Here is a 24490-nt window from a genome sequence, read left to right as displayed (position 1 = left end):
CGACACAAGTATAAGACTATCAATGAACAAATCGATCAATCGTTCAATAAGTCCACTTGTGATTAAGCCAACTAAATGCTCAAGTCTACGCCACTCATGCCACAGGGAGTCCACTGTCGAGCGAACATTTCGCGTTTTCTCCGATTTGTCGTGGTAAAAGTACGGAATTGTACGCTTCGGCTTAGTAAGCCTCATATTATAGTATAGTTTATAATTACTGTAAGACTACTTAATTATGATATGCAAATCTCATATTAAAATGCCTCCTATAGTTACCATGCGCGAGTCTTGCCACCATCATTATTTGTATGAATTGTGAATATATTACAGTTTTAATAAAGTAATATATAAATTGGAAAATAGAATGTTATCTTAAATGGTCATGAGTTACAATTGTTTTATTTTTTTTTTAATCCGCGTTGTACTGAGCACAAATGTCCGTTGTTCGGCCAAATAGACAGACATGGTGTGTTAGGGAGTACGCGTAAATATTCCCCAACTTGCATATTAGTTATACCTCCGAATTAAAAGTATATCTGTAAAATCCACACAGTACATGAATTAAAATATGCCAACAACAGTTCTTCCAAAAAGCACGTTTTGGGGCCGCGGCTTTTAACTGCATGTGAAATAAGACATTATTCAGCGTACGTTTACGTATGAAATGTACAACGACACAGAAGCCGCACTCGTGATTACAAAACAAACAGCGTGTAGTTCTAGAAGATGGGCGGCAATACAGAGATTTTCACCGCCAAAAACAAACAAAGGTCATCACAGTTCGTTTCCCGCTAAAATACATACGGCGACGGTGTATACTGTACCAACGGAGAGGGAGGGAGAGTCTGTATTAATAATTTAAGAGTCGAATACAAACACGATATCACCAACAAGCTACTGGAAATGTATCGGAGATTAGAATGTTACACTAAATATAATCTTTTCAAAATCGTGGGATAAGCAAACTTTGCCTCTGAAAAAAAAAACTGCGCGACCGGTTGATTTAATTAGAATTAACTTATAAAGAAGTAATTATTCAAAGTCAACCCCCCAAAGCCACTTCAACTTCTAATGGATTACGGCGCTTTAGAGCGAAGAAAAAAAAAAGCAACTGAGAACCAACTTAATTCGAGTATTTTCCCAAAGATATATTACACGGTGTTCAATAAGAAGTTTACTTTGCGTTCCCATAAACTGTTAAATCTATTTGCTGACCGTCGGCCCGAAATACCTCGTAAAGAAAGGAAGGCACCGACGTCCGAGCCATCTACATACTTGGGCTTTGTTGAGGAGTGTGAAACTTGATCGCTCTTCGGGGCGGACTCGCCAATAACGGAGGAAGCATGCCCTTGTATCGGAAGAAAAGAGCTATGAAAAAAGAATCGGCGCAGAATGTAAGCTTTTCAAACATTGTTCGGATGATGGATGGGAAGGAATTAGCGAAAAAAGAAAACACGAGATAATATCAGTTCGGATAGTGTCGCTTCCTGCGGTTGGTTTTTCTTGTTTGGAATCTGTTATGGCACCGTGGAAGAAAAAAAAGGCGGTCTTGGGTCACGCAAGTATGCAGACGACACTCAATATTATATAGATCGTCACCGTCGTCCGAGGTCAGTCGCTGTAAGGGTTGGTGACATTTAATTTCTCCCACCGTTTTTCGTTCTTTTACCCTATGCGCTGTATGACAACATTTTTTTACATGCCGTTGAACTTTAAGTTTTGTTTTCACTAGATTAATTGATGCCAAAAATAACACAATAGAAGTGATGACATCATGCCAAAAATATTTAGGTCTCAGATGCCAAATATTGTACATTTTTCGGTGATTACGACATCGCTCATCCCAGTTTATTTAGTGTTAGTCTGTTTTCTTAAAAATTACTCATTTCCGTCTCAAATCAATTCGCTTCAGGTATCATCGAGTAACTAACACCTATTATACTGTGCGAGTCTCTGCAGACACTGTTGCTATAACAACGTAGCTACAGATAAACATTGTTCACCTATTATGAAAGAAAAATTAAAAAAAAAAAAAAAAAAAACTTGAAAACGACTCGCTTATGGTAGGCGATCTTAACATATTTGCGGTCAACGTAAATATTATGTCAGACAATCGGGACAATACTAAACCGCCGTTTTGATGAGATCCGTAAATTGCTAAAACCACTATTAAAAATCAAAGAATCTTGATATAGCGGCAAATTGCGTACTGTACATTATTGACTCTTACATTAACGTATACAACCACCACCTCTTGAATGTATAACTCAATCTTGACCGGGCCCCCTTGTACCAGTTCCGGCCATTTCTTCCGAATGAAACAAACGTACATTGTGTGGCCAGATTGGCAGGTGAGATGACCCGGAGTTTGACCCTAGTTAGTTATAGTAAGTGGACGTTTTTTGCTAGACTGCCGTTCGAGGCGAAACGAAATCTGCAACGGTTTATGTTTGAATAGATTTTCGGGACCATTCAGGAAAAGAAGCCGTCTCTATATGTGTGGGTAGCAGTACTATGTTTGAATGCTAACATGTTTTATTTTTATTTATTTTTTAATTTTAATAGTATTGTTCAAATTCCAAACTAGATCAATTCAAAAAATGTACGTTTTACCACAATCCCCATATCACTCTATGATAGGAGGAATGTGGTTTTACCGATATTTTTCTGAAGTGAGAATTGTTGGTTTTGTCGGCTTTGACGCAAAACTTAAGATATGAATGCGTAATAGTTTTTTGTTGAAAATACTCCATAATAAGCAAGTTAATCTTCCAATACTACATGCGGATAATAATACTTTAAATTCTTCAATCGTCCCGGGCCAAAACTTTGCCGCAATCGAATCAGTTGCATTTGTTAAAGCCGAGCCCTCGAGACTCGTGGCAGTTTGTTTGGGTGTTATCCAATTTGAATTCTATTCAACGCACTAGAAATTCACCGAGATCCACACTGTTCACCCAAAAGCACGCTCAAGATCTCAACAAACATCTTCACTCGACTTGAAATGTACACACTACAACATGGCGGTCGATGAACTTTGAGAGAAAGAAAAGGCCCGGACGCTATCACGACAGACGACACAAGTTGTTAACACACAATTTTTCAATTAATAATGTGGTACTTCTGTTATTATGGTTGTCTCTTATCAACGACAATGTGCTGCCAATTTTACCTGGCGTTATGGAAATGACGTAACACACGACGTCATTATTTTTTGTCAAACATTCACACAGCATTGGTACCACGTCGCTACAGGTAGCCAATAACAGTATGGGGCTTAGGCGAAGTACAACAATAATCATTTAGCTAAATCAATGAAAGCTACCATCAAACCACGCAATACTGGAATTTAGTGAATGTCTGAATTTCAAATTGATAAAGAAAACAAATTTCGGTGCGCGATTTGTTTTTATTTTAAATTTGTACTTTGATATTAATTTTCCATAAGAATTAATTGTTTTCTTTTTTCTTTTCTTAAGATAATCACACTATTTCTACTTTACAGTTTGTTGCGAAGAACACATCCTTACTATTTCCACTTTAAGCTGGTTGCTGCGTTCATAACATCGAACATCCTCGCTCAACGTTACACCGCCTAGTCTATTGATTGAATGACAATCCTAACACTGCTTCGTAGTTATCAAATGTACTATGTTGTGAGAATCTAGTCATCATATCGTGGAAATCAAATCTCAAGAGTGTTTGCTGCGTACGATAATCTCACTTTGATACTGGTATTTTAAGTATAAATAATGCCCAATACAAACTGAATGTTGACATACGTATTACACTTAAAACTCGAATCAACAAAGCCAATACAATTAACAGTAGGTCTAGATTCACTCTAAGCATTCAGTTACTTGAATAACGTCGGCATTTACTAAAGTTAGAATTATTCAAAAAAGTCAAAAAGCTCAGTTTTACAAATTTATTTATTCAAAAAAATCTCTCGTGTATAATTATGAACAAATACTGATAAAAGCAAAACAAAATATATATCAATTAAGCACACAAAGCGGATGTTTTAAACGAACAATGCAACTTTTCTTAAGTACATAAAATAAATTGACACATATATTCTTTTTTGTTCAACTTTTTATAAGTCGAATCTCTCGCGGGTAAACATAGAAAGCAAATTATAAAAAAAAAATGACGAGAAATAGTGTGTGTTCCTTATTCGAGTCTGCAGCTTTGCGCCACTCGAGACCGATTACTGAAAAACTTTCGTTTTATTTCATTAGTTCTGCGCGTCTGTGTACATTTCACGCATAGTGCGTCACCGTAGGATCAATACTACCAACGTAAACTTTCAGAATAATTATAAGACACAGCCAACTTAACATAATTTTACAAACTAAAACATTTCAAAAAAATATATACTTCACCAAATATGCAAAAATATAGACATATAAACAATTCAAAGTCCGATATTTGATTCTCTTTCTGAAATCTAAAATATAGCACATGATATTTAAACTTATGGCTCTTTATAAACAACTATCATTTAAAACTACGGCTAAAATAGGTGAAATAAAATAATCGACTACACCATTATGGTTACAAGTAGAATATTAAAACAGATCTACTGCATCAAATAAAATAATTTACGTGCACATGGCACAGTTCATGTCGCTGACGTCATTGTTGTTTTATTACAATACTTGTCGGTCTTTTGAAATACGTACTATTGACAGTTCTCGCTACAAATATGATGTAAACGCGTTCCGTTCTTCTCGTCGAGTTTCCGGTCTATTTTTTTTCTCTGTATTTTACTTCGTTTGGAAGATAGTTCTTGTCAGTGCCGCATAATTGTAATACAATTGTAATCCATAGTTGCAGATGAGTGGGGCGTTTTGTTTCATTATTGTTAGGTAATGTTCAGTAACAAAGTTCTTGGGAGGAGGGGGGGTGCAGCACGTTCTATATGCGACGGTCTGACAACTCTGCATCACGTGTGAATAACTGCTCGCAAAGAAAAACGTCCGAAGTTCGTCGAATGAAAGACAGCGCATCTAGTCTCTTGAAGAATGCTTCTTGTTTTAAACTGATCGATTTTAACTGGATTGCGTTGACTGGATAAGTGCCATCGAATTGGTATGTTGGTGTGACGCATTTTCCACGACTACAGAAAGAAATAAATAAAAAAAAGAATGTGGTTACTATGGCAACGGTGAGCAAACAATGAAAATGGGTGAGTAAAATGTTCTCTCTGTGTCCATGACAACGGAATTTATGAAACGATATGCCCGAAGAGGGGTAGAATGGGAACAAAAAATAATCTGCACCTCCGTAAAATTAAATAAGAAACGTATTTTCAAGAATTTTTAAAATAAATAATGCCAACCCCGTCGTTTATAACCTGAACTTCACCACCTGACTCACCTGAACACGACGACGTTGTCACCACGGGTTTGTACGCCAATGCCGCTGGTCTGAGCACGTCTGAGTTCAAGTTGGTCCCCGATGAACAAGGGAAGCCGTTACCGGAATGCCAGACACTGTGGCCGAGGGAGCTGGACATGGCAGTAGTAGCACCGTATGTAGGGACGTACGTGGGGTTCGGGTGATGATATGGCGATATCGTTAAAGTTGACGGCACGAAGCTACCCACATTTGGAAGAGAGGGGTCCTGAAATTGTAAAAAAACAACAACATTTAATTACTAACTTATAAAACTCACAATCAAATATAACATATATAAAAATGATAATTATGAAATTACAAATATCAACTCATTCTTTTCAGTAAAACATTTTCGAAGTTATTCAACTGAAAACGGAAATTTGTATCACACAAGTTGTCGCCTGCCAACTTGAAAGTTGTGTACATTTCACCAAGTTCGAACACGCGGCAACGACCGTGACTGTAAAAACAACAAACACATCGCATTTAAGATTCTGCTTCAAAATACTGGGATATTCTCCAAAGATTCATTTTTCCTTAAAATAGAAATGAATGTAGGTATTTTTCCACTGTCATCTTATCGCTATTAAACTATACAAAGAAAAAAAAACCCGAACGAAAACATTGCTGTATTCACAGGGAAACATCGCACCGACCGTGCGCGGACGATAAACAAAGATGGCCACTATGGGAGAGAAAAATTATCTATAGACCCATCTTTCAACGTACCGTTGGCGAGATCGACATCTTGCCAGTATCGCCTTCCAAGTGAGATTTTTCTGCTTTGACCGACTCGCAATGCATGCTGCTCCGCTGGTGGTCTGCTGGTCCAGGGTAGCCCGTTGTAGCATGGTGCGGTGGTCTCGAATAGTCAGCCAGACTACTAGCAGCGTGCGAATGGCCGGTGCTATCTGGATACATGGCAAATGGCCCTGGAAAAAAAAAACGAAATGCATGTTTGAATTTCATCTTGAAAAAAACAGTAATATAGGATATCGTGCTAACTGTGAGTCATTCTGTATTTATTTTATCGATTTTCGCCGTGAAATCTTTTCATGAAAATGTTTGCCGTGGTTACAATCACAACGCCACGGTGAAATATACAAACATCTGAACCTAATGCTGTGTTCTTAGACAGTGCAAGTTTTAAATGGGGTTCGTGAGGGTTTGTGCTGTTGTTACCATGGAAACACGAATAAATGTGATTCCCCTTGATATTGATTAGATTTTAATTTATTTAAACTGATTAAAATGTAATTCTTGATCGGAATCTTTTTCTTTATATAATTTCAATGAACTAAACGTTGCGCAATTTGTTTTTGTTGAATATTACCGTGGACTTTGCGAAAGTTGTTGAAATTCCTTTTACCACACCGTGACGATGGATGCAAATTTTATATTAACAACAGTGATAAGATTCCAATTACCATCGAGATACATTCGATTATCAATAACATCAATATTGATACGACTATTTATTGTATAGACTATGTACTAAAATATGAAAATTTATTTGTAAATATCGAGGTGTTTCTTAGTTGAGTATAAAAAAAACGGATTACGAGTTTCGCAATACCGATTTTAATAGCAATTTAGGGAAAGGTATATACATGTAAGTATAGGTATGAATGAAATTAAACATCACGAGTATGACTCAAATTTGCAATAATTAAAATAGACAAGAAGTGGCAAACCAGTTCAATGTCTAAGCCGAGAAGCTGCGATATTCTCCTTAAAACGCCGAGTCTCCGTCAATTACACGGTCTTCAAAACGCATTGTTCTACGGACGCACCGTGCCCCCGAGGGAAACAAATCACCGTCGGTTGTCTATTTCGCATTAGGGTATCTAGAACGCTTCCACTATACTGCGACACGATGCAGAATAAACGAATTGGAACGACCGCTCGACTTCTAAAAATTCCTAACACACCATGCAGCTAATAATCATCGACGTTTACCGACCTGGTTTATGGCCTTTTTAGAGTTTTTATTTATTGTAAACAATGTTTGAGAAATCGAGTCAGTGTCGATTTGATGCTAAACGCCATCTAACAGTGTCGTTAGCGGCCAACCAACCGCATCGAAGCATGGAAAACATTTACCAACCACACATGTATCTTGGTGTAACTCAAAATACGGCATCGATCGTGGTTTTGTATTTATTTATCCAACTACTCGGTGCAACTGAATATGACTGAAGCAAAATCTGGCCCAAAGCGATGAAAGCGAGTACGTTTTTGAAAAAAAAAAAAGTCGTTCATTCGAAGCTGGGGGAGACTACGGTCGTCTTTATTACACGTCCAAAACAGATGCGGCCACTGCGAGTATATCACTGGGTATGATTGTTTGTGGTGCAGCTAAAGAAAATAAAACACATTTCCCTCGTCGTGTCTTCCCTTCAGCAAAATCACGTTTCCTCGGCCAAATAGATATTAGCCTGTAAACCAATCCCCGTGGTGTTGCTAAATGTGCTGAATCTTGAAGGCGCAGGCCCCATCGGCCTATTAAAAATGGCAACCATTCTCCGATGGTGTTAGAAAGAGGTGGATGCAACGTCGTTAAAAGTGGCATTACTGAAATCTGGAACGTGTTGCTTACATGGAAACTAACTGACAGTCAATAAATAACGATGGTTTACACACTGTTAACGAGTAAAGTGGGTTTTCGCTGCAGATACATATGTGCGAAAATAAGCCGGACATTTTAACTTCTTTTAACCAAATTCTGATTATGAACCTTTAGCTGGACGTGCAGATTTTTGGTGAATACAAAAAAACAGATAATATTTCAGCATTAAAATTCAAGTCACAGTTACTTCTAAATATCAAGACATGATCTATCAGGATCAAGTTCACTGGCAATCACTCGGCCTTGTGTGGAGGCGGGGATTCCCTAATGAGGCAGTCCGCTGATTTACTGTCGTGGATTTCGATTGAGGGTGCCGATTTGATCTGCAGACATCGAAAAAATCCGTCGCAATCAAAATAAAGATACGACTATTTCTGAGGATGATTCGATGCTAGTCATTCGTCAAACGCTCTTCACCGGGGCAAAACAAATAAACATAAATTTGTTTGGAATATAATTAATCACTGGGGACTTATTTATTTTATTGTGTCTTAAAAGTACTGGTAAATGCTGGATAATTTCTATTCCCATACCCAGCCATTACTCAACACATAACTCCAGTGCGTGACCCCGGTTGCCCTACTATTCGGTCATGTACTCATCTCTCGCGGCATGTGCGGGGAATCATAACAGCCTCGAAACTCTGCCAGTGGGCCATGCGCACCGAACGCCACTGACTCCACGTCATTCAGCTATGTGAAGTGAATTGGGGGAATCTTATTGCAGATAAGGACACGTTCAAAAGTCTCGTTTTTTGACTGATTTCAATTTTTACGGCAATGTCAGTCTTCTGTCCACTTTCATTCGTGACTTTGCAATAATTTTTACCCCTTCCGAAATCTCAGACTTCACACTAGGCAAATATTGAACGTAAATGAACGGTTAATTTGAGCTTTGTCGAAGGAAATCTCAGTGGATATTCATATTTTTCTTTCTTTCTAAAGCGTGTTTTCAAATATTATAGCCAAAACACACAAGTTTTAATAACCGTTCAGACTCGAAGTGCGATTGTTCTTAATCGCCGGATTTTCGCTATCGGCATTTTTCTCCCCCCATTTGATAGAGTCAATTAAGCGCGCAGTATAATTACCATCGTGGCATTATTAAACTCTCATTCATCTTCAAATATTGTTTCTCTTAAACGAATCGGCGTCTGTAAGTACGGCGGTTACTGAAATCAATGGTGCGGAACCGTTGAAAAGAGTTGGTAGCACGGCGGCGGAGATTGTAGATATTTATATTGAAACCACGAAGAATAAAAGAAAAATATTATGCAGAATTTAATTAAAAGCAATTAACATAAAATGGACTTTATTGCTTAATATCTAATATATTACACATTCAGTATTATTATGGTGATGATAAAAAAAGTTATTACAATTTAGTAATGAAACAAATCAGTAAAATACCCAATATAATTAGAAATTAAAGTTAGAAATCAGACACACATGACGCATTTTCATATCTGACTTACATGTTTGTTTGCGAAATGTACATTTTATTACACCGAGGTCGTTCAATTTACTAGTTGTTACGAGAATTACCGATGTCACTAAACGGCAGAAATGCGGGCGGCAGATTTCACTAAAGAGAAAACGATATCAATCTTCGTGCTCTGTCGAGTCCTAAGCAATGATGAAACATTTAAGCGATAACTAGAAAGTTCTTAGTAGATAAAACTACTGTCGTCAATCGTGAAATTGCGTTAGTAACTTGACTGATGCACTCAATAAAAAGAAAACGAGACGGGATGAATGTCTTCAATTGAATCGGGAATTCTCAAATATAAATATCAATCATTATTTTTGTTATTATTATACAATTATAGCATTTTATCACTTAGACAAACTTTTCGACAAACCATGCTTAATACAGAAAAGCGAAAACACGAAATAATAATATGTATAAGTACAAATGAGCGTTTGCTTCCTGGATGATCGTGATTATCGATTAAATACGAGTCAAAACATACTACAGAATGTAAAATCAACTCATGTTAATGGAGAGAGAAATCTGTTTTAGCAAATTGCTTGCGGGTTAAAAGTTCTGAACGCTTGCAGTGTGGCCGAGACGTAATTCTCACATCGCCACCTGGCATGCATATGCTTCGAGTGAAACAACTCGAAACAACAACTCTTCACGGAGTCTTGCGTATCACCCCCACGGACTCAGCGTTTTAAAACCCAGTGAAAATAACCAATAAAACAAGCCAATCGCAAATACGTGGCATTATGGCAATCTGGGCGGCGGAATCAATTTGCCATTAACGCGGGTCTGATTGATTGTCCGTTAGATTCCATGTCTAATGATTACACATGCACTGGGACGAGGATGGGATCACCGAAATGCCGCGACTATATATGTTTATGACAAGACGTTTCCGTCGGAATTTCGCGAGTTTGTCTAACCTTTGAAACGTTCTATAATCTGGAGCGCTGTAATGTAATTCCAGCCGGTCGAATTTGTTCCACGGGACATGCTAATTGTGTGTATGGGGTGGTGACATCAAGATGAAACGCCGCCCTCGCTGTCAACAACCAACAAACCAAATTCCCGCCAAAATGTTGTATAATATTTTGGTACAACATTTTGCAAACTTTTATGTATTTTTTTTCTACAATTTATTTGTTAATTTTGGAACAAATATCTCACTGATACTTTTGAGAAAAAATAGGAATAATTATGATTCAGGCTCATTTGGTGAAAAGTGGAAAATGTGACTGAAAATATTGCTGTAAGATTATAATAATCAGTTGATGAAACCCCGTAGACTAATTTTGTCTTGAGTTCAAAAAGTAGTACAAATTCTTGGGAAATTATAACCGTAACAAATTATCCAATACTCCGATAGTACACATCCACTGCAGGCGTGCTAAACCTTGGAAACCCGACTGGAAGCCCACAAGCCTCAACGAGTGACTGCTTACGCCGGCCACGTGGAAAAACGATATTGAAACGGGAAATTGCCTATGATTGGAAACAGTTTTCCACAGCAGCAAGATGCGCCGCGAGCCTGCAAACAATTCCATACATTTTTACTGACACTTTTCGGTATTGTTTTCACACCCAATTTGTTCTGCTTTGATAATTACATATGATATTACTAATTGGAATTCAAGTAATCTGGCTGTCGAACGTATACACTGACCGTCCTCGGGGGGATAGCTCCCCGCATTGATTGTTGTTTTACGAAGTCGAGTAAATCACATTACTTTCAAGTACGGTACTAAAGCACCAGCCAACCACAGAGCTCCGTGAGCCGCCGCAGAGCTGCCTGACAAGACGAATGTTTGCTTTACATAGCCAATCGTTTCTTAATTAAACGATACTCTAGCGACAAAACATATAGTCCCAAAACTTACATGAGCCTTGTACACGGATCAACACTCTATCACGCACGTTTTCCCCCCACTACCTACTCAACTCCGTCCGCGATAAAAAAAAAATTACACACAGGCCCAATTGTTGTCATTGTACGCACTGTGATAGCAATTCAGTTTAATTCAGATGTTCTCATTGTTTCCATTTACACACGGGACTCGAAGAACTATTGTCCAGGAAATTTATCGATTTTTGAGTCTATAACTTGTGTGCAAACAGTACAGTCGATTCTTATTCCAAGTTGCGTTAAAAGTGGTAAAGTGAATTTCACGGAGGCTCACGCATAGTTGACATTTTATAAAAAAAGAAAAGAAAAAAAAAGCTACTCGTTAATTTCAATTTAAAACACAGCTTAGCACAGCTCGTATATAAAGATCAAAGTGCTCATAATAACACACTCGTGACTGCTCTAGTATGGAATATACATATAACGTGTTTGAAGTTTGAAGTGTGCATAACGTTTAATTGCACGTCTTTTTGGCGACGGTATACTACCTGGATTTCCAAGCAGCCGCGTCATCCAAACCTTCCGACTAACCATCCACCCATCATTCAAGCAAAAAGTTAGGTACGGGCAGGCAAAGTGTATACCACCATATTTTCTTTAGCAGAAGTGTCTATCTCGACTCACAGACCTCATTTTATATCACTTTATTGAAACAGAATAAATTAAGCTGCGACGATTTGCACTCCGAGCGGAACGCTCACATTGACGCGTTGCATTATGGGGATTGAACGCTCCGGCGAAACATTTAAGATTCGGAAATATTAGAGATTTCTACAAAAAAAACACACGAAATAAATGCACATTTTCAATTCAGAAAATAAATGTTGCAAAACAAAACATGTCCGATTGAATCTATTTTATATTAAAAAGTGAAAAATTGCTACACATTTACACGACTAAAGAGTTAAAACAATTCACGCCCGAATGTCGGCACGTTCACGTCACGTTCAGTCTATAGAATGTCCCCGGGATTCGGACGAAGAGTTTCCGAAGAATGAATGAATGAATGCAATTGCCGGTATTTAACATTGATGCATCAAACATGGGCTTCGAGAAAGCACGGCGTGTGAAACAGTGCATTGTTGCTGACGAAAGTGTCTTACTTGCATGCCACTGACTCGGTGTGTTCATATACAGAGCTCATTAATATTTATACATTTGCTTTGCAGTAAAGACGGTAGCTGCGTAGAAATCCGTTCTAAATCAATCAAATGGATATGACACTTAGAAAACCTCAGACATTAAGATCAAACATGTACGATTCCATTTCAGCTCCTGTCGTTGCGCGGGATATATATAGAGAAAACCGCGCGCCGAGTAAAGTCGAGAGACAAAAGGCGGCCCTTTCTTGCATTTCCGGCCAAAAAGTAAATACGTTTGGAAAATTTGTTTTCCATGTGATTTGAACTTCTGGAATAATACATTATGTCAAGTTTTGAAGACAAAAATTCAACTAATTTTTAAGAAATGTATGATCTTGTTCGAGTCGAGAGTACCATTGCGTGGTTTTCAAAGTGTGAATTGTTCCAAAGCTTTTGTTGAAATATTGACTAAACGTCATGGGAAATAGACATTAAAAGGAAATCTCCAGTCACATTTGTCAACTAAGCAATTTCTTTTAACCAAACAAATTAGAGTTAGTCGAGGGATTTTTTTCTTATCTGATCGTAACGTCTTAGTACAAAATGGGAGATGTAGAAACTTTGCTTTGTTGTCTCTTTCCCCCTGCCACCACAATTACTGCAGACACAGAGCCGATCCATTGAAAGAAAAAACAGATTTTTGAATACTTTCGGATGCCATTTCACCAAATACAAGGGGACACCTGTTGCACCATTGCTAATAATCTGCCGAACATAAAATGCGATGTTTAAGCCACTTAAAGAGAATCAAGAAGCTTTGTTTACATTTAAGTTGTGCTTAAATCTAAAAACAAAATGCAAAATAGTTTCCTATTGCAACTCGACGCCACGGACAAGAAAATGAGGATCTTTGACGATGATATTAAAAAAACAAATTTGATTTGTCGCCCATGTAGAGGTGCGTGTCGGATTTCACTTGAAATGAATCAGTTGAAATCGATCCGCCTGCTATAAGTTGCGGACAAAGAACATGCCACCTGACTTTATTATTTCATATATTCAGTGAGCCTATTTACAGGACTGGCATTCTCCGAGTGGCATTTCGGTATGCCCGTGCCATTGTTGTCGTCATTTCCCTGGAATTTTTGATTGGTTCCTTTCAGCGGTCCCCCTCCCAAAATCACATTTGCGTTGACAGTTGAAAACCGAGACCGTGAGAAACCAAAAAATGGTAACATACGTTTTTTTTTTCAGTTTTAAATTATTTCAACTCGCTCAGAAAACGTTTCAACCAATTGCAAAGCGCCTCTTTTGTGTGCAATTATCGCCTGAGCGCGAAAATAGCAGGAAATAGGAATGAATAAGAGCAAACACGGAATTCATTAAATTTGCTGTTGGGTGTAGTGTCAGTGGTGTGGATCTGAGCGACGAGAGATATGCACTGCCACAGGAAACTTGTATTACCTTCCAATGTACCATGCAAACTTTCGAAATTATAACAATCACCCTTAGCGTTTTTTTTGCTTTTCTTTTTAACTTTCCTGTGACCCTTTCTTACATTCGCAGGATGCTGGGAAAAACGAAACTTTTTTCCTAATGCTCCGCTACACGCGCACTTCACCACGGAAAAGTGACTAGAACGTTTTTATTTCATACACGTCGATGAGCTTCCCATGTCTGTGACGGAACGCTTCGCTTACAGTGGTTTCTGACACTAAATGAGATGGCTCAACCGTCTCAGACTGTCCCTGAACTACGCACTGTTTTTATTATGCAATCGAAGTTTCGCTCCCAGTCTTTTCCTATCTTTCCTTAACTTTTAATAGTGCTTCCACTCTTTACTCTCAAACTATTCCCTATAGGATTTGAGGTATTAAACAGCGGGGTTCAAAGTTTTGAAGAATATCGAATACGATGTTCGTCCTAGCGATTATATGAAAAACACACTACATTCCAGCAACCGAATGAACTAACTAGGCAACGCTAGCTGATAGGAGGATGGAGTAATAATTGTTGGTGATAATTTTGAAATTATGCATAGTGATAATTTTAATTAAAAAACAATTCACTAATCCGCGTTCGATGCGCGCGTAACGCAACGCAACGCTTCTCTGAACACAGGGCCACAACTTTTATACGACATACTACTAAAGTATTATCAGTATTTTGTTACTGGTTGCCATGGATGTCCTATAATATTGTAGCTGCACTTACTTACGTTCAATCTAATAACAATTATGTTACAGATATTTTCACCTTTCGACTTATTGTCGATTATGTCTGTCCTGCTCAAGGGAGAATACTACTAATTGGCATAGTTAGTTTTCAATAATATCTGAAAGAAAGTTGGCAGTATCATTCTTCCGCGACATTTGTGGCCATTTACGAAAAGTCAATTTATCATAGTTTACATGATCCTCCGTGATTTTGAGTAATTTTTAATTAGTTTTTCATCTACTTCTCACATTTTAGATAATTTGGATTCCGAAGGTGGAGAACTAGTGGCATATCACACATCAAAGTGTGGTACTTATAAAGAATATCTTTTTGTTCCAGTTATTTTGAATACACAATATTTCATCATAGAGGTTCTTTCGATGCGAGGAATAAGCCAGTTTAAAAAGAAGCCCATAATCCAGCGTTCGGCGCGACTGACATCTCAGTAATCGGAAATTTAAAGAACAGCACTACTGCGAGTGGTGTCAACTGGCACCCTGTCAACAACCTCAAAGTTAAACTCACATATATTAGAAAGATTGAAATACACTAGAGTTCGCGAAATATTCATGGTTACACTGTCTAGGTCACTACCTTGATGCGTTTCATCTTAATTTTTCTTCTTAAGTTAAGGAGATTATGTCGAAGAAAGAAAGAGAGTAACTATTCTGTCAGTCCTTGGAATACACAATCAACTCCAAGTAGATGTGGATCATCAACTCTTATACACAGCATCTTGATTCTGACTATACACCCGTATTTACAAAGTTGAAAAGGCAATATAACGGTTGGTCGACAAATACACTCTAAATTCACAGCGGGATCCCAACAACATTTAGCAAGAATGAGAGACAAAAAAACAGTAGCAGTTTGCTTGTCAGGCTCTGTATGGCCGGCGTGGTGGCATCGTCGGACTTTTGAATTCACCCCGAACTAAGCAATCAAACTCGTACGAAGGACGCACAAATAAATGGTTACCTAATGTCGGTCTCATTTTCTTTGAGGACGTCAGGGGGGATAGAGAAGTTGAATCAACACTGCGAAATTGAGTCGATTAAAAAATAAAAGCATTACCGGGAGAAGCAAAGCCATCTTCAGGAAACAAAAGACAAAAATACGGGTTTTTAAGAAAACGTTTGATCTGCCGAAAAACATGGACACCGGTCTTAGGAAAAGGTTAATCGATGTTTCAACACTAGCAATTAGGCACGGGTTTAGGAGCAAATATTTGAGGAGGAGGGGGGACGCAGCGAATAGAAATGATGTGATCGAGGTCGTGCACAAATTACACACGCAAAAAGGCGATGCCACAAGTCTTAGATCCTCGTCCGCGTAAGTGAAAGGCGGACGAATCTCGATTGGCTCTAGAACGTTGGTGGGCTGCCATACGGGCAGTCACGGTGCAAGAAATGAAAATACTAGGCGACAAAGAAGGGAAAAGAATTTGGGGATCGAGTGGGCGTGTATGGCGATCTATCTGATACTTCACATACAAAGAGTTGGAAGTGATGACAAACACCATAGAACTCGCGAGATAATGTCGACTATTCACGATATAACTGTCCAACTTCAGCTTTATGTGTTTACTTGGCTCAAATTCTTAACTGGTTGCAAAAAACAAGTTGGTTTTTCTCCCAATGAAAGGTTACGCTACTTGTTTACCTCAGAGAGCTGTAGAAAAAATGATTCTTTTTTTCGCCGTGGAAGTCAGTCAAAAAATGAATGGCATGCCCCAAAGGAGCGAGCCTCTTCATGTCTTTTCTATTTTAAAGTGTTAAAGAATGGGGAACTATATTTGTCAGTCTGCCCACGCCGTAGAACATACCACCCCGTGATAAAAGAAAGTAAGAAACAAAAAAAAATGGTACTTTAAACTTGTGCGTGGTGCAATTTTCCCTTTCGCAGCGCGGAAAGTTTGTTGCGCCTGCGTAGTTTACATGAACTTTTCAAAACATTTTCCCGGTAGTAATATTGATGATTTAAATGCTTCGATGACTTGAGCAAATTGCAAGTCAACTTTGCAATATTTTGTTAAGAAAGTGATACCCCGGCCCACCCATGCACCCTTTGGTACAAACATCATGCCTAAGGTACGCCTCCCCCGTCTCAGTCTCAAACGGCATTGCGACGAAACAACAGGGAAACACTGCTGTAATACATGAAATAATTGGTTATATGTATCTCTGGGATTGTCATTTTCAATCGCATTCTGATCTGCATTTAATTTTAAGAACGGAAATGTACACGCTATTTTCAGTAGTACGCTGGCCTAGTAACAATACTGCAAAATGCTCTTGTATTTTGTGACAGTATTATATATGAATGCTCGAGCGGCAACAGCTCCACTACAAGGTTTTTACACCCTGAATTATCTAGAAGTGGACAATAACAATGCATACACAAGTAGAGATTTGCACGTATTGCGACACTGATATTTGGTTAATAAACCAATGACGCGATATGTTGGCAGTTTAGGAGAGAATTTCAGAGACTATGTAGAAGGTATTGAATGTAATATGAAAATTAATGTTTTTGTGATGGGTCACTGAATCACGTGTTTGTGTACCAAGTAGGTAATGTATTAGTTATTGAAATATGATCACATTGCGCATATTCATTCAACATCGTAATTTATGAGTATTTGCGGGCGGGTCGTTGAATTCAAATCGGAATGTCTTCGAGCGTTGAGTTTGTATCGTATAGGGTTGTTTCTTTGCACCTGTCCCTCTTTTACTGGGGCCAGTAGTTTCAAAATTACTTATATTTTCTATAATATTTTATGTACATACCTTGGTGGTCTGGCCCCTGTCCCATCATCCCGGCGTGTCGAAATCCTAGGATGTCGTGAACTGAATGTGAGGACGGCCACCTGAGTGCGGCTTGGTTAGTGGTTATAGATTTTGTATTGGCAGGCCCTGGTCCACAGGGATACGGGTACAGCGGGTTGTACATCGGTCGGTGGTGGTCTTTCACCGGGTCATAACCACTGTGCTGCAGATGCTGTATGGTGTTGTTGCCGACTTTGTTCCTCAGTATGCGACTGATTGAGCTGACAGAAGGGACGTTGTATTTGTCACAGACATTGTCGGCTATGAGCCGGTCGCGGATCTCCCAGGCAAATATACCCGGGTCCATCCGTTTGTACTCCTTTATGTGTTTAACGACAGTCGGCGTGGTCACCCTGGGTTTACTTCCCCCGATGGCCCCAGGGAGTATCGAACCGGTCTCGTTGTAGCGAGCTAGGATCTTGCTGACGCACCCGTGGGACACCCTCAGTTGTCGACTGATGTCGCAAGGTCGAATTCCCAGTTGGGCCAGTTCCACAATTCGCAACCGTATTCCGTTTGGTAACGGTCGGCCGTTGACGAACACGCCGCCGAGCTGGTTCACCTCCCCGAACGTTTGCTCTGTCATAAAAAGAAACAACACAAAGGTATTTAAAAGTCATCACACAAAACTTTTTTCTCTCTCATCACTACCTCTCAAAATTCTATCCCAGACTTCGAAAACTATAGCATCTTTTACCGTAACACCCTATCCAACCTACTCAGACTAAAAATAACTTCCCCATCCCGCATTTAGTTCTTCTCAGACTCCAAGTTCCCCCAACTATCAACAATAACAGTAAAGCACTACACAGCCTTGACTCCACGATTACTATGACAATCGCATCCTTCTACACATTCCAGCCTTCATTAATTGCCTTGGAAAATTCACGACGGGATTGTATAATATTTGATTAACGTGAAGACTCATATCCGATCAGAGCCTTCCATATGAGCCACCAATCGATTAGTAACGCCGCATTGCGAGATGAAGTAGGCGATACCGCGGATCAGAGAGATGTACGAGTGATACAAAGCGTCCCAATGCCACGATAATATACGATGCTCGGTTACAGGCAATTTAGAAACAATCGTCACGAAGAGGCTCTGAACTGTCAGTGTTTTGTCGATTGCCTCACAAGTATTGGCCACGATACAATCGCTTTCCGCTTTCCATTACCGCTGCCTGTTGACACACTGGTTTGAGCTATTTGCATTTTTTTAAACGATAAGTACATTCGGTGACGGTGAGTTGACTGGATGCGAGAGAGTTGCAACGCGTGTGTCACGTATACATTGAACGCCGCTTTCCAGATTACGGAAAGTTACAAAACCTTGACGTGTAAAAAACGACTATGAACTGTTATAAATTTACAATACTGAACGTGTTATTTTCACTGAATGCCACGGTGAGGAGGTGTCGAAAATTAATTAACTTCACCCCCGGGTCGTGTGATGAGAACGTACTTTACTCGTACAGTGGTGAGTGGTGCCCTGATTTAACTTTTTAGGCTGTTTTTCTCCGAAGCAGTTGAAATTATTACAATATACTTTGACTTTTGTTAATAGTTATAATAGTGAAACTGAGCCAGTAATTAATAGTCAATTGTAGTGTTATAAATTGCACAATTATGTTTCGGTTTTTATGACGAATCTACTGACACGAAAGTGCCAGACTGTCTAAGAACACTTCTAAGAACAATTCTACGCATTATATGCCTACTTTCGGCGAACAAACTCTCTAAATACGGGCAATATTTAAACAATTGTTCAAGCTTTTCATCAGTTATCACACAAAACGAATATGAATTTTGTTGTTACTTAATTTTATTGGCAAATGACCCCCAATGTGGTTAGCTCAAAGCAAACGTCACAGGAAAGGATATTATAGGCTTTTAGCAGACTTGAAACAAAATTTGATTATATCAAGTTATGTTATATACCGTTGATTTCCACGTTGTTTATTTCTAATGCGGTTATGGCTTATTTATGACCACCAGCCTTCCGTTCTTAACCACAGTGGCAAGTATTCGGACACATAAACTTGAACTGTCTGTTATCACTGTGAAAAACGCGGAACCGACATAAAACACGTTAAATTGTTTACCATTTAAATGAAAATGCGTGAAGTCCGCGGCCTGTAGTCTCGTGTAGTTAACAGTCAGTTATTTCCAGATCCACAAGAAGAAATGGATCAACTCAGACCATGAGGAAGAATAAAACATAATGTTTTTTTTTTTAATAATAAATATCTTTAAAAGAATGCATTAAATTAAACACATTGTCGTTGGCATTCTTGGTATGATTTGTTTTTATCCGAACAAAATCGAGTCATTTTCAATCTGTTGGGATGTGAAAAAATTTATTGTGAAGGGAATTCATAATTCATAGAAAAATCGATTACATCGCTGCTCATTATTTTAATTTTTCTCTAAACCTATATGAAACTTGCACGTCCTTATTTCTAGCAAAAAAGTCTACCCAACGACCATAACACCGATGTTTAAAATTAACTTCTGACTCGATTACATGAATCGACTGGGAATATTCCCATGGTATTATGAAGGTTATCAAAAGGTTATACAAAACAATAACATTTCTAATTAAAGATTATGTTTTGGAAGAGTTTAAAATAATGCTTGATTGCGTTTCTATTTGTTTCGGTTGAACGAACGAGTTTACGTTCCGGTGATGCCGGCCACCTTCTCGCTTCAACGTTCCATAAACTGTTTTGGTGAGAATAAAGAGAAGGGAAGTTTTTTTATAAAAACAAAACAAAAAAAAACAAAAAACGAAACAGCTGAAACCTGGCGAACTGCGATATACGCATGGAACTGTATTTTACTTAATTAACATGAAACAAATCAAATAGTATAATTCTTCTACAATGATAGTATAAAATCGCGTGGAAGCTGTATGACTAGTCACTTCAAGTTAGTTGACTGATTCCGCCATCTTGAAATGCGAGGTGCCGGAAAGCACTAACTGCTAAGTTTGGAAACTGACTTATTTCTGCGACGAAATGGAAGTTGTCTGTTGGAGGTATTAATTTAACAAATAAACTGAAGGTATATTTCATATGATTCAATAAAAAGTGTTGCTTTATATGCGTATAACAGCTAAATCCAATCACCGTCCCCAAGTTAGTGCTCGCTTGCCGACTTGAAATCAGGACACATACCGATTTCGGACGGGTGTAAGCTAGTGTTTCTGTTCCTAGAGAGGACAACTTCATATTCACTATAACAATTTAGCGATAATTTTAGTTTGACGCACAGGCTTGTAAGTCAGTGAGTCGGCACTCACTCACTAAGAGAAGTCCCGCGTACGTATCAGACCACGTACAACCTATGTGGTCTGTTGTTGTTCTGTTTTGGTTCAGCTCAACCCTATACTAACATATCGGATATAAACAGTAGCTAACAAGCCTTCTCTAGCACCGTATCGCACCGTACCCCGTGACTGACCCATCACCGCGGATGCTTCCACCGCGCAGCGCCATTTCTCGAGTTCATGTACATTATCTCATTATCTTAAAAAACAAGAATAAGAAACAAAAATCGTGACATGCATTCTATATCATGATATATTTGTTTTCTAGCGCCCAGAACCATGTGACGTCAACATAGTTGTAGCCTCGCCACTAACTTATATATATATATATTGTCGGATATGGGCAAACAACATTCGAAAAATAATAACTTTTTAGTGACCCAAACACGTGACTTTTGTATATTTGTTCGGTCTCGTCGAATTCGCCTGGAAGGCCTGGGTCGTCACCGACTGGGTCAACGTTGAACACATCTGGAAGCGATCGGTTCTCTCATGGCGAGTTTTTGTTTCCATTATCGTTTACAATCACAGCTTTAAAGTCGACATTTAAAATCGCTAAAACTGTCAACGTCACCATTGACTGAATTTATAATCACCGTCTTCACTTCTTCAAATAATAATAATAATAATAAAACACATATAACGTTGTTTCGCTCGATGGAACAGTGTGTATATCATCGTTGTAAATACGAGTCGTGTATATTATTTGACAATTCCAGTGATCCGTGCAGAGAAATAAAGAGTTTGGTCTTACCCATGCCGTAATGCATCGATGATGTGTTTCTTGGTAATGGTCGCGCGTAGAAGACGGCGAAAAGGACTTAAAGCCGGCCAGTTACTTGGATCGCGAGCTTGAATTGGAGAAGACACGCTGGCGCTGCTTGATATCGGTGTGACAAGTGGCGGCACTCGTCGATATTATTAGTTTTTGGATGACTGAGAACGAGTTGTCGAAATAACGGGAGTGTCTTCACTGGTCTCACTGTTAGCCCTCGACCAAATAACACGCAGTCAGCCGCCAATGAGAGTGTATCTTGTGAAGAATTACTACCGTCTCTACGTACTCATGTCAATTCCTCCCTTTCTCTTGTGCTCGACGTGACTCACTATCGCCGCCGTTCCCCCCCATAGCCATGCGTTTACAAAAACGCTAATTAATTGGGCGAGAGTCTCTCTGATTGGTCGCCGGGTGAAAAGTTGTCAATCACACGTCAAGTGTAGAAAGCCACACGCGTGCACGCTTAACTGTAAACGGGGGGTTCTATTTTTTTGTGTGGCGAATGCACTACAGTATGATGGGGGTATAAACATAGTAGGGTTAAAAGCGTCCTTTAAATCAATACAAAATTGGATAGACGCTCAGCTCTGTCCACACAGTTGTTTTCTAATCGTGTTTGCGTGTTTGGTTTGGTCAAAAAAGTAATGGATTTTTCAGGGAGGTTTTGAATGGAGCACGTACACTATGGCGAAGTGTATACCCGTTGATAGCAGAGGTAGAGGTAGAGAGGGGGGTGGATAGAGAAAGAGAGAAGGAAAAAGTTACTTCTGATATAACTTCCATGATGTTGATAATAAAGTTTGGAAACATTCTTGTGGTTCAGGTGGAAATTATTTACATTTCCCATGCAACTCGCACATTTTCATGCGGCGTGACGCGCTTTTTTTTCTTTTTCCTGGCTGGCTTGCTAAACATCAAGCTGTCATTGCATGTACTAATCATGCTACTGAACGTTACACCAAGCATTTCGTGTTGTGTACAAAAACGCTCGGTTACCAATATCATGCCAACGTGACTGATAACTTTCAGGTCTCAGACAGCGCGGATGACAGAGTTCGTGGGACTTTCTAATTGGGGAAGAGAACTCCCGATAGGGGGGTATTATGAGGGTGGGACGAGGAGGGGGATTGGTAAGCGCCGGGACTAGAGTTTTTCTCTTCATGTGTATCGCATCATGTAATGATACAGTGAAGGAAAGGAGGGGTAGAGTTGCGGTTGGATAGTTTTATAGTTGTCAATGTAAACACGGCGTATCGTAGCGGGTCGGCGTTTTCCTCGCCTACTACCATCTCTCTCACCTGGGTTAGCGTTATTATCAGATGGGTACCTCCAACGCCCTATGATCTCGAATGCAAGCGCCAGTCAGTCAGTTTCAATTGATGCCTATATTTTCCCTTCCCGCTTCTTAAATCCATACTCAATGACGTGTTGGAAAAACACCGTTAGACTAGGGGTATTGTTAGAGGGGGGCTTTGCCATTCATGCCACTGACTTAAGCCCGTTCAATGACTAAAGTCCTGACATGGACACCGTAATCGATACCCACAGCGATAGAACTGCGCCGTAACATGTCGTGATTGGGCTGGTTGCCACTGCAACGCCTCCCCCCTTATATATCGCAAAACTACCAGTACATGTACGTATTCTCTCTGTTTTGCTGCTCATTTCATTGACAGTTGGGCAAAGAAATGGAACATGCCAATGAGGGGACTTAGATTACAGGCATAATACTCGGTGATGTCAAGTATACTTTCAGATGAATACATTTAAGGCGGGACAGAATTCCCCCCTCGGGACGCTCCAGTGACAGAGCACTATGGTGCGTTTTGTGACTGGGCCTCGTAAAAGCAGTGAACAACTTTACGCTGTACTTGGATCCGTGACAGTGAATGAAGGGTTGGAGACCAACCCCGAAGAGACTAGCTTGTCGACGTACTTGAAATTCTTGGGAGTCCCTTTACTACCCCCCTCTTCAGTGATAATATCTTCATCATGCACTCTCGCAGGTAGCCGACTGTCTATTATTTGCCCATCATCATTCATTTTGAAAGCCCCCCATTTGCTGTCAAAGCTCTCGTGTGGGGCTCTCTTGGCTACTGTTCGTAGTCTATGCGCGGTCATTGTGGGAACAAAAGCCTAGTGTCACCCCAAGTGACCTGTTGATTCAAGCCCACGACAATAAAGACAAACACGCACTGTCCATATACTGCAGCGATACCGTTTGCTTGCAATTAAGCAATGCGGATAGAATTACAATTGAGGTACATTAGGGGCCCGTGGAAATTGTTTTCCTCAACAAACAAACAAACGAGCATGGTCATGCGATAAATGCCGGACACTGTTCGAAGGAAACAATTTGTTGAACACTTCACATTCATTGCTTTTCCCGCTGTTTACCGGATAATTGGAGCATCATTGTGACACATACACTATTCATTTTCTTCTTCTTCTCGAATTGTTCCTATCTCAGTGGAAATTGAACGTCGCCATGACAACAGATTTTCCCCACCTGTCCGTGGAAAATTAAAAACAAGTGGTATTGTCAGGTGCGAGCCGTCTATCATCGGCGCAATATTTCCGATTGGGGTTCCGTTTCCCCTAGGTGGGCTTAGTGTAACTCTAGTAGCTATGCTTGTCAGTTATCCGCATTGTGTCAGCGCCTAACACCATTAAAGCCCTATCAACACACAGACTTAACCGTATTTGAGACATTCCCAGCTCTATTATTTCCCCCTTTTTTCTCTCTCGTGAGTTTAACTTTACAATTCACCTGTAAGTTCCTCCATTGTGAATACAGGCATTTTCTCAATGTGTAGCATTTTACTACCACTTTAA

The 24490-nt window shown here is 39.4% G+C and overlaps 1 protein-coding gene across 1 annotated transcript; it reads right to left on the bottom strand.

The window, feature by feature from the left end:
• Nucleotides 1-3914: 3914 nt before the first annotated feature.
• On the bottom strand, nt 3915-21975 carry pax1/9 (paired box transcription factor pax1/9). Its single transcript, NM_001164936.1, is given in 5 exon segments — nt 3915-5122; nt 5383-5629; nt 6133-6335; nt 17509-18126; nt 21632-21975. Coding segments are annotated over 5 exon segments (1152 nt in total). The 5' UTR covers nt 21648-21975; the 3' UTR covers nt 3915-5054.
• Nucleotides 21976-24490: the final 2515 nt, after the last annotated feature.

The sequence above is a fragment of the Saccoglossus kowalevskii genome, chromosome 2 (assembly GCF_978046115.1).
Source record: "Saccoglossus kowalevskii chromosome 2, keSacKowa6.1, whole genome shotgun sequence".
NCBI lineage: Eukaryota > Metazoa > Hemichordata > Enteropneusta > Harrimaniidae > Saccoglossus > Saccoglossus kowalevskii.
This window is presented reverse-complemented; position numbering and strand designations above follow the sequence as displayed.